At 44.1% G+C, this 12,527-nt stretch overlaps 1 protein-coding gene across 1 annotated transcript; it reads left to right on the top strand.

Annotated features, from left to right (window-relative positions):
• The first annotated feature begins 19 nt into the window (after positions 1-19).
• LOC116429273 (uncharacterized) lies at positions 20-11,018 on the top strand. The gene has a single exon (XM_076366386.1). The coding sequence runs from the start codon at positions 20-22 to the stop codon at positions 2,933-2,935; it is 2,916 nt and encodes a 971-aa protein (XP_076222501.1). The 3' UTR covers positions 2,936-11,018.
• Positions 11,019-12,527: the final 1,509 nt, after the last annotated feature.

Below are 12,527 nucleotides of genomic sequence, written 5' to 3'. Positions count from 1 at the left end.
GCCGGCCGACGGGGAGCCCATGGTGCCGTGCGCGCAGGGCCGCGTGATCGTGGAGACGGCGAGGCCGGCGCTGCCGTACTTCGCCACGTGCACCGGATACCGTCGAGCAGTGGTGGTCAGCAGCGCGCCGAGCGAGATCGCGGCGAGCGTCTCGGGCGCGTCGGCGAGCATCGCGCAGATCGACCGGCAGTCGTCGTCCTCGAGCGGCATGGGCGCGATCAGCAAGACCATCCCGTTGCAGAGCACCGCGGCCAGGCCCGAGGAGCTGGGCGTCACGTCCTGGTTCCTCGAGGATTACCCAAGCGTGGTCGACTCGTCGCCGGGGCCGACGGCCGACCGCGGCTCGTATCCCTCCTACCTGTACGTGGACCTGGAGCCGTCGAACAGCAAGCAGGACGCGACGTCGACGCGGAACAGCAGCATAGACAGCGAGCTGCCGAGGCCGTCGTACGTCAGCGCCACGCCGAGGAAAGCGTACATGGACCTGCAAGACGCGATCGCGCTGCTGGACGAGACCTGCCCGAACCAGGAACCCAGCCCGTCCCTCACGCCCAGGACGCCGAGGACGCCCCTGACCCCGCACCCCAGGAACAAGCGGGCGCGGTCGAAGAGCAGCGACAACTCCTCCAACTACAGCAACGACCGGCTCAGCGACCGCTCCTTCGAGTCCCGCGCGCAGGAGAAGGAGAAGCGGCGGCCGTTCCTCAAGAAGATCGGCATATCGAAGACGGAGGACAAGCCGTTCCTCGCGAAGATCGCGCCGAAGATCATCGGGAAGCCTTACCTGGAGAAGATCGGGCCCAGCAAAGCGGTGGAGAGGCCGTTCTTGGACAAGATCGGCTCCTCGAAGACTTTGGACAAATTCACGTTCGAGACACCCAAGCACGACAGGAGGACGGTGGTCAGGAGCGAGACGCTCAAGGACGAGGGGAAGAGGATCTCGATCCCGGGACTGAGGAAGCTGGTGGGACAGAAGACGACGGAGGCGTTCGCCGCCGAGAGGAGGCGGTCCGGCAAGGGCACGCTCTTGAAGATGTACTCGTTCGAGACCGAGGACCTGGAGTCCACCGTTCAGGCGAAGGACAACAGAGACCCGCTGCGCGGCGTGTCTCTGGACGACGTGCTGGACTCGGGGCCCAGCTCGCTGCCCCTGGAATCCACCGCCGAAGAGGAGCCCCAGCAGGAGGCGAAGGAGAGGACCGTGAACGGCGCCGAGCTGCTCAAGTGTCGGGTGACCACCAGCGAGGAGATCATCTTCAGCAGCGCGAGCTTCGGCTCGGACAAGGAGCCGAACAGCTGGGGCAACTCGCCGAAGAAGAAGCGGCAGCCGAAGAAGGACGCCGCGACGCCCACGCACTCGAAGGCCGCGGGCTCGCAAGACGGCGACAGCGTGCCCAACTCGCCGACGAAGCGGCCGATCGCGAACGTGTCGCCGGACCGACCCGACTCGCGGCCCGGCTCCCTGCAGAAGGCCGTCTGCTCGCCGCTGAAGACCAGGAGGCAGACCTACGAGGACATACTGGAGAGGAACGGCAAGAGCGTCGACGAGCCGAAGCCGAGCAAGCAGGCGCAGTTCGAGCGGCGCGGGATTTCCTCGGACGACCTGCTGTCGAAGGACAGAGCCTCCTGCGAGTACCAGGCGAGGGATCGGATGGAGAGAGGCAGGGAGACCACGTCGGAGGACTCGCTGGCCCACCGGATCGGCCAGGAGTACACCAAGGAGACGTTCAAGCAGCTGCAGGACAAGTTCAAGCGCCACGAGGTGCCGACCGAAACCTACGCGGAGTTCAAGCGACGCACCCGGGGAAGCGTGCAGAGCATAATCGCCAGGCAGCACGAGATGAAGGCCGATCTAACGGAGACTCCGGACGACGGGTCGAAGGACGCTAAAGCTAGGTCGGAGGAGGCGTCGGAGGTTCCGTCGAAGGACGAGAAGGAGTCGAGCAGGTCGGACAGTGTGCGGAGCACCGTCAGGTCGGTGCTGAAGAAGCAGCAGGGCGTGGATCATCCCAGCGACCCGGAGGACGCCGCCGCTTCCGTCAGGCGGCCGAAGCGGTGGATCATTCACGAGCCCTCGCAGGAGACCATGGACTTGCTGACGGAGCTGAGGAAGGTGAAGAGCCAGCTGAGGACTCCGTCGCAGGACAGGGACCTGGATCTCGACAAGAAGCCGGCGAGACAGCCCAGGCGCATCCTCCTGACCGACAAGGAGTTCTGCCTGTCCGTCGAGAGGGAGAACAGCATCAGGCGTCCGTCCAGGGTGTTGAATTCGTTGGAGACGACGGAGGAAGGCAGCTTGGAGGCGAAGCAAGAAGAACCTGCGAAAGAGGATGAGGAGAAGGGGAAAACGGAGGAAGCGGAAGGTAAGGTTCCTGGGCCAGCTCTGTTCGAGAAGAAGTGTCTCTCGCTGGACTACGCGGACGAAGAGAAGCCGCACAAGCCGGAGGCCAGAGCCATCTCCTTGGCTTCCACCAGGAATCTGCCGTCGGAGACCGAGGAGACCGCGGACTATTCCGATATGGCGCTGAACTGCGACTCGAAGAGCTGCTCGTCGGACGTGTTCAACAGTCCGACCGAGGAGGTCGAGCCGATCGAACGCAGTAACGATCTGGAGGAGGAGGAGGAGGAGGAGGAGGAGGAGAAGGAGGAGGAGGAGGAAAGTAAGAGGACGGATCGTAATCATTACGCGGAAGTCGACATCGCGATCCCGATCGATCAGAAGGCGAACAGCCCGAAGAGCAGGGTTCAAGTGCAAGGGAGGACGAGCGACCTGTACGAGATCATATCCCCGAGATCGACGCCTTTCCGAATGAAAAAGCGACTCGGCAAGATCTCCGTCGAGGAGACCGTCAAACCGGAGAGTTTCACCCTAGGTTCGAAGGTCGACTGCCGATCAGCCGTTGCACAGAAACGGACCAAGTGCTTCCCTTTATAACGCATGCCGACCTGCCGGTGGGCGAAACACTCTCTGTGACGGCGCTTGCCCGACTTTGCTCCGGGAGAAGTCTGGGCAGACGGTTGCGGGCGAAGTTTCACGCGGGATTTTCTCTTGGTTCCTTTGCTATTGTTAATTCATTGAAGAATTTTTAAAGGAACTTGAGTTTAGGTGTCTGTTTCGTGAATAATTTAATGAGGGATCATTGTTCGTACAGTCCAAGATAATTTGATCGTTGAATGTTGCATTGAATTTTATATTTGTTGGAGCTTCTAGAATTCTAATCAGCTTCCACTCGTGAAGAGAAGTCTGAAAGTTCATTGACATGTTTATGATGTCTGTTAGAATATTTGGAATATTGTTAATATCGTTAATCGAGATATTTATAATATTGTTATTAATCAGTTTACTGTGAAAGACGCAGTCTTACTACTCTTTCGAAAGCGTTTTTCTTTCAAGATTCTATCGCGGTAGTTCAATTCTTCGTAATTCGACGATTACACCAAAACTGACGGGATTCTATTCGAAACGAAAGAATTTTACACTTGAAAAATTGGAAAATATTCTGAGAAGCACGCAACGATACGCGTTCGCGCGATCGAGATGTCGATACGGTGTCGTCCGGACGCGCGTTTACCTCCGCCCTCAGCTTCTATCAGAGCGAAAACGGCAATTAACATTTGCAGCTCGCTCTTGGGGATCATCGTGCACGCTCCCTCAACCGAATAGACCCTCCAACTTTCCATTCACAGCGAAATTTTCACCGCAACATCATCCGCAGAGAAAGAGAAGGAACGCGGCGCTGTCGAACAACCACGAACCGTCGCTTTTCTCGCGTGTACCGATGAACAATCAATGAATTTAGTCTCCTCCGTGCGATCTTGGAGACGGGAACCGTACGCAACGGAGAATTCGGTGCTGTTCGAAGGAATCGAACGATTTTAAACAGCGTTTAAGCGACTCGAACCTCCTCCAGCTCGAGAAACGGAACATCTTCCCTGCGAACGATCGTTACTGCGTCCCCGAACGAGAGGGAACCGTTCGATCGTGCTTCGAATCGATACAACCCGCAAGGTATATTCTAAAAAACGTATCCCGACCACTTTTTAACCGACGTTTCGCGATAGGAAACGGCTCGAAGAAGCTCGATGGCCACTCCGAAAAAACGATGTTCACGATGTTAGTCGTTGAAGATCCCTCGCGCAGGTCAACATCCATCAACGACGTGACTCCTCTCTGTCGAGCAGTGCCTTGTTCGTGGATATATTTATTTAAACGAAGTAAAAATGCAAAAAAAAAGATAAAAGAAATCCTATCAAAGATATTATTAATGAAAAAAAAAACGTGAATAATAAAATTCCGACTACGGGCCGGATTTTCTGAATGGGTCCACGGAGTTGCGCTTTCGACGATACGCGACTGACGGCGATCTGGTCCTTGAAGGCTGTTTCGTATGTGTCCGACCATTGAAACGATCCTGCTCCCTTGAAACGCAGACCAGAGACCGGAGTTGGGCACGGTTTCGTTCGATGCACTCGTAGAATTATGATCTACGGTGCTCGATTTATGTACTCGTCTTATTTTACTCTTGTTTTAATAATTTTTCCTCTTTTGATTGATATCTCGGAGATTAGAAATACAAGAAGTCACTGTATTTTCAGTCTTAAACATATATTTATCGAATTCTATCGCGAAGAATTATTCTCTGCTGAAATTTCATTAACACTAGAATTAGTGGTTTCGATTTTTTTGATTAGCAATTATTATCTTCGAAGCATTGAATATTCGAAATGATTTTGAAAATAGTTTCATTTCAGTACTATAATGAATGTCTGAAGAAACTGAAAATAATCTATTGTTACAATTTTTATAGGAATCGCATATTAATCGTATTAAATGCTCGGTAGTTCTAGTTAATTAGACAAAAGTAGACGTACAAAATTCAGAAAAATGGTAAATGCATAGTACTAACAATAAAGGCTGTCAAAGCGTCAGCTTGCAATTCTAACTCGATACCTTATCTTTCATTTATAATAAATAAACTGATATTTACAATGAATTACTTTTATTAGAAACAAACTTGTATTAAATAATTCCATTTATAACTGACCATAACAAAATCAACGTTCTATTTACTATATTCGATTACTTATATTATTACTTATATCACTATATTGGAAATCATTTGTAAAGATAACCAAGTGCCCACCTCTGCCGAAGACTATAATTACCGACGACCGATGATCTGTCCGATGAACCTCTCGCGATTTCCTCTACATCCCCCGACCGACGATTCCGATCGTCCTCGTGTTCGTTAATCCGACACGGGAAGCTACGAAACCCTCGAACATTTCTCCGATTCGACGAAATCTGTCCCGAAGCGACCGGAAAGCATGGATCGATGGATCAAAGGGACGATCGTGACGGATACCCGAGGCTCACGAGAGTGCAACTCCCACGCTTGCCAAGCCTATTCCCTGTTCGGCAAAGCGCGTGACGTTTTAATGACACAGAATATATATATACATATGTATATATATATATACATACACGAATAGATATATGTATATATACATATTAACGATAACAGATTGTTGCGTTCCTCTTATAATTTTTTAGAGGTAGATAGGATCGATAACGCACTTCACGGAGTAACACAGAAAGTAAGTAACGATTAACGCGAATGTGCAGGGTGATCACGAAAAGTGAGCGAACGAAGTACCGATAGTGATTCTATATTTTTTACAAAAATTATCCACAGGAGATCCTCCGGAAAAATTGTATAAAAATATTTCTCGCTGATTTCTCTTATTTCTTGTCGAAGAAACATTCGAAGCCTGGCAAGCTTTCTCACGAACCACCCTGTACGTTACATATGTATAGAGTGCCTGATATGTTTTGCATCGCTTCCGAATTATATTCGCGATCCTTGGCTGAGAATGAGTATGTTGACAAAGTCACTTTGTCCCGTAAGTAAGTTGAAAGTATAAAAACGAACGTCGCTGCGGTGTTCGCGAAAATTTCAATTTTAACCCTTTGAGTGCTGTGGGCGTATATGTGCGTCCTCCCTTTTTAATTTCACAGGTGTTATGGCGACAATTATAAGCGTACGTTTCTTGGCACCATTGAATTTCATGAAACTAAGGAATCACGGTAACAATTTAGTTACAACTTACTTAATTACACGAATCAACATGATTTATCAATTCTCAGATGAACAACAAAATATTCCGTCCACGCGGAACGTTTTGGCTAAAAGTATTCAGCACCCAAAGGGTTATGTCCGTTCGTTAGGTGACTTTCTTCAGTCTGTTTTTATTCGCGAATCTATTAGCGAAGTTTGTAGGAACTTCTCGGACACTCTGTAGACAAATGTATACAGAGTGATCCGGCACTGTTGCAACGAGAACGAGACGAAACCGAACGAAACCATAGAACGGAATTGTTTCTCGTTAAGCTTCGTTTTCACGACGGCTGAAGGTGTCGAAGGGAAATCTTCATTTAATTGATCTTGATAAATGCGGCAGCTTGTACCAAGAATTGTTGGGACACCCTGTATACGCGAGGAAAAGTACACAACACACTGTCGTTACACGGATGAAACATTTGTACGTATTCTATGACTATTAGAGACTAAAGCGAGTTGGTATATACATATATATATTATATCATATAGTATATTATGTATATTTATACATACACACGCGTATACTCGGCGTGTGTGTATTAATACCTAGACAGGTATATTGTACGGATCCTGTGGTTGACGAAATGTGCCAAACAAAGATACGATTTATTGTATGTTAACGAGCTACGTTTGTTGTAAGGCGTACAGGCTGTTCAGGGAACACGTGGCCCCATTCAACGCTGCGTACTTCTTGGACACCCTTTACCGATGTACCTATAGAGAGGGCGGACGCGGGTGTGCGACATCGCAAGCCGAGGATGGCAAAATAGTGTGTTAAGCATAGAAACGTCCGACGATGAAACGTTCCACAAAGTGGCGTGTCGTTTTCTATAACTGATATACCGGGCGAGCCGTGCGTCGCGATCGGGACGAGTATTCTCGCTGCTGTCGATGAGGAAGAAGTGTCTAGTATCAACCCTTTGCACTCGAAAGGTGACTCTCACTCACCACTTGATTTGATTTGCAGAATTTTAAAGTCTTATATATAATATTAACCATTTGCACTCGAGAGGTGACTCTCGCTCACCACTTGATTTCATACAGTAAAACTATAAAATTTGATATTCAATATTATATTTCCTATAATGCATCATTTTGAGAAATAGTCGACTTAGTTTCACAAAATGTCGATTTTATCTGATCAGAAAATGTGAGAATATTTCTAGTGAAAAACTTTCGAGTGTAAAGAGTTAAGTTTTGTATGATGCATCGATATATGGAATATTGAAATAAAATAACTTTCCTCCTTAATTTATATACGTTTCCTCGTTAATTAGTTTCAAAGAACATGGTCTGTATCTCATCGAAGAATATTGAATATTTCTAGTGGAAAACTTTCGAGTGCAAAGGGTTAAGTTTCTATCAGAAACTCCACTTAGCAATCTATTTACCTCGATTTACCAACCGGATAAAATGATAAAAGAATTTTTCTCCTGTTTTATAATGCTAGACACAATTTTCATGGAAAAAAATTCAAACTGTCTTTTCTATTTTCTGATCTAGTTTTAAAATACTTTTCAGTGTTTCCTATTTAAGTGGAATGTTGCATTGCGTACCGGTAACGAGAAATCTCGTTTTTATAAGACACTTAGCTATGAAACTTCGATAATTACAGCATTGAAGAAATATATAATTTAATTCGAATCGATTATCTATTTAAAACATATTACATAACAATATGACATCTGAGTTTCTCTATGTACATTGATATAAGTTGACCTCAGCGAAAATTGCCGTCACAATTCAGTTTTCTGAAAATTATCCGGCACGCAATGTGTCAAGGAATCTATTATAAAATATATAATTTAATTCGAATCGATTATCTATTTAAAACATATTACACAACAATATGACATCTGAGTTTCTCTATGTACATTGATATAAGTTGACCTCAGCGAAAATTGCCATCACAATTCAATTTTCTGAAAATTAACCGATACGCGATGTGTTAACAGCAGCGATGTACAGGGTGTTCGCGACGCACGGATCGCCGATCCGTAAAACGTAGATCGATATTGTATAGCGCGTACGTGTGAATAGGTTGTAAGTAAACAAATACGAACTCTCGCCCACAATAGAATAATTATCTCGAGCTCAACCGCGTCCTCGGGCCGCGGTGTCGCAGACCTTCCGGGACGCCCTGTACACGGAGGCGCTCTTGTCCAATGCACAGGTGGGAGATACGTGTGCAGATTATGTGTATACATTCGTATATATGAATAGATAATATTTATGTGTAACTTAATGCATACACTGGCCGACTACAGGTTGTCGACGATGTCGCATGCGTGTTCAAAGGGAAAAGCGTATCGAGGGAAGGTCGATATTTGTTGTTCTTCCAGCAAAATTGTCGAGCAGAATCGTATTTTCATTGTTAACAATTTTGGAAAATATCTCTGTACGCCCTGTTTCGTTCGTTTCGATAACGTACACCGATACGAAGAAGTTTCATACGATTAATGACAATATGAATATACTAATAACGAAATTCCACGAAGGAATTAAGGTTCAACCCTCTGCGGACGAGTGTCGTTATTTCGGATGAAATTTTCATATTTGGAATGCTAAGTCACAAATTTTTAATTACTCGAATAGCAAGAAGTACGTAGTTTCTTTTCAATTATCTGAGCAATCGATGTATAATTTAGCTTCATCTGCTAAACGTTTCCTGTAATTCAACGGATCTTCGTCCGCAAAGGGTTAAACTTCATATATTAATCCATTTACTTGCAAATAACAACGATTACATTCAGAGAATGCCTAAATTCTATTCTTTACGTTCCTGGCTTAAATTTCGTAAAAAGACGGAAACCTCGTTCGGGAAGTTCTTAACTGGACATTCTCGATCTCGCGGTTAAATTGTTAGCTGTCCCTGTAGTTCGACGGGAAAGGGGTACTGTAACGATGTATATCGGGTAAACGCTTGAGTACTCGAGGTAAGAACAACAGGTGCTCGATAGTTTGTAATATAAATCGTGATCTTTTCGCGCGTAGCGTTCTCGGTTGGTAGAGCGCAATCAAAACTATGGCGAGGCAGGGTTCGAATTCAGATCCGAAGAGAAATCGTCCAGACTCGTTCTTAACGTAACGAAGGAGGAACGGGAAGTGAACCATCCGGTAAAATGGCAGCCATCCGTCCATCTTTACGGCTGTCGATCGTGAGTCGGTTGAATTTAGTTCTATTCTCGTCGGGTGTAATAGCGTGCAACAGTTTCCGGCCACTGATCGAGAATATATCCACTCTACGATCATTTCAAAATATATAAAACAACACTCGAAGAGTTATTAACACTAGGTTTACGGGCATTTATTGTACACTTCGTTCTATTATTCCTAAAAGAATCGATGCTCGTTTATTTAGATTGTGGAAACTGGAGATTCGATAGTAGGTGATTGGGGTACATGTCTGGATTCAATCTTCGGTGGAGAATTTCGTTTAAATCGATACAATCGAAGAAGTGACCGAGAAGTGTTGGCAGATAGGCGAAAGGCACTCCGCATCGTCGCGAGATTGTTGAGTCGCGGATCGGATCGTGGATCGAAGATCCGCGTGTAAGTAGGTTCTTTGCATTCGGGTTACAATATTACACACGTTTCTTTCTCGCAGGCGAGATTTTAGTGGCCAACAAGGGGAAGCCCGAGCGTCCATTCGTTACGGTCGCACGCCGATCTTTTAGAGTTTTATTCGAAAGAGTTTATCGTCCCTCTTAGAAACTGTTGACCGCACGAATTTCTCGTGTTCCCGAGCGGTGCACGTCGGACTCGTGACAATTTTAAAGGTTTTATAGCGACTGTTTCACCGAGACTCGGCTTCATTTTACGCGATGATAGGTGTACTTGCGTCGGACGTTTAAGTTGCGCGCGCGATCAGGAATTACGAATGCGATAAATTGATCGCGGACATTTATGCGTTTGTAATTTCCAACGATGCACAATGTAACGTAGCAAGGTTACGAAGCTCGATCGTTAATAAGGATCTTATTTGTAGATTTGATTTACAGTTCGAAAGCAATTGGCACGGGAAACAAATGAACCGCTCATTGGCCAAACCGGTTAACTCCATTGTTCTTTGCTCGATTGATGCCGAATTTTTTCTAGTTGAAATAAATTTCTCCACGTAAATACATTCTTTTGGTCAAATTACAATAATGGAAAAAATTGCGAGAATATACTACTTTATGCGTTTTACATGGTTGTTAGATTAAGGCTATACCTGTAATAATAAAATAAAATACATTCTACGATGTTTATTTAATTTTCCGTTTAAAAGGAAATTTGAGAAGTGTGCACTGTTACGTCATTTTTCCTCTGCTTTCCGTTCTGTGGAGTTAGTCGGTTTGGCCGTTTGCGGCTGAAATGTTGACTCGAGGTCCGATTTTACGCGAACGTCCATAGTTCGGCGATGCAGGATCTTCTTTTTGAATTCGCTGCTTTAAAAATCAAAAGAAAATTACGATCCGTAACGCGAACGTTGGAGAAGGTCGCGGAGTCGACGCGAATCGTCAGAAAGTTACCGTGAAATTATAATTTCTAATAGAAGCGTTGGAATTTCTGGATGCTGCACGCCGCGTAGCCGCGAACCGTTGAAAACGGATCTCTAAAATGTAGAGGATACAAAACGCGAGAATATAAAATTCATTTCGCACGAACGCTCTCGTGTTTCTTCGAGTTTCCCCCTCGTCTAATCTTCTGCTATTTGGGAAACCGGGAAATCTAGCGAAACGTTGAGAACGAGTTCTAAATGCTGTCCATTTAAACGAGCTGAATTTACGGCGAGCGAGTGAGCGACGTTTTGTAAATTGTGTGATAAGTGATTTAAATAAAAACACGATGTGGTACATTTTGTGTAACATTGATACGTTGTTGTAAATAATAAATAGATAGTATGTTGTAAAACGATGTCGTAATTGCATTTCCCTGAGACGATACCCCGCAGGTAAACAGCTGAGAGAGTGTCCAATGATATCTCGCGAAGTCGCCATTGTTACGGTGAAATGAAATGCGTTGAACGCCGCGCGATTTCATAGAGAAAAATATACAAAATGGAAAATATATAATATTCAATCTTGCTGAATGTCAACGCATTAACCCCTTGATTATATGATTTCTTTCTCAACTCTGATCGATAACTTTGAACTTTGTCATTAATAATTTATTGGAAAAAGAGAAAAATTCTAAGCGTATGTTACGCCTATATTTCCTTTTAAGTATAATAGTTGATTACAGAGGAATAATATTTACTTTGAATTCGAATGAACTGAGTAATATATTTATTTGTTGAATCTATACTAATTCTTCCATGAATTCTTTATTTGTTCACATAAACATGTAATTCTTTGTTTCGCTTTGATCCTTCATTAAAATATACTCTATGCATTCGTTCAGCGTTCACTGAGTGCACGCACCATTTTATTTTATTGCGCGCAGAACCAGAGGTCTTTCCAACCAAATTTCACAGTTAACTTAAGTAGCATTGTTTGTAATATACAGATGTTTTCAAATAATCGTCGTTTAACTATAGCAATTCGATGAATGAACTATAATTCGATTTGGTTGGGGATCACCGGTGACCCCCATGACATTCAACGTATTAATAGAAAAATCCTTTGAAATACATTCTTGCTTTAATAATTCCTCGATATCTCCACTTCTATTAGTTACATTTATCCCATGAGAAATCAATTGATACAACTGATAAATAACTAATAAAAGTAACCAAATTAATCGATAAATAAATTAGATGCCTTAGATTCGTCAAAACTCTTTGCACTCGAGAGGCGACTTACAGTCACCGTTTTTCAATATAATGTTCCGTATATGCAATTGAGCATGAAATATTGAATTTAAATAATTCTGTATAATATATAAAAAATATCATTAGATTTTACACAATTAAATATAGCAATTATAGTCAGAGAGAACAAGATCTTATTTTGCATTATAAAACGAAACAGTATTGCTATAGAATTACTTAATAAAAATAATATTTGATAATAGCAACAGTTATTGTACATATAAAATTATTATTAATTTGTTTTATGTAATTTGAAATTAAAAAAAACTTTTAAATTAATAGAAAACAAAATCATTATATCTAAATTCAAAATAATACCTAAAAGTGTGTTTCTATATTTCAGTTCTGAATGTTTAAAAATTTTATTAGGAATATTATAGTTTAAATAAGAATGTACATATATTAACTTCAAATTGTAGTTTTCGTATTGACCGTTCTCTGGGCGTAGAGGGCAGAGCAAAACATGTTACTTCCTATACAGTTGGTAATTCAGAACATGTGACACCGAGTCCCATAGTTTGCAATGTTATTCTATACTTTGCTGTGGTATTAAGCATTCAATTTATTCCGTGTGCTTTGTTTATGCTTGGAAGAATATAATTTTATAAACT

Source organism: Nomia melanderi, chromosome 3 (assembly GCF_051020985.1).
Source record: "Nomia melanderi isolate GNS246 chromosome 3, iyNomMela1, whole genome shotgun sequence".
NCBI classification, from domain to species: domain Eukaryota; kingdom Metazoa; phylum Arthropoda; class Insecta; order Hymenoptera; family Halictidae; genus Nomia; species Nomia melanderi.
Note: the sequence above shows the minus strand (reverse complement) of the source record. Positions and strands in the feature narration are given on the sequence as shown.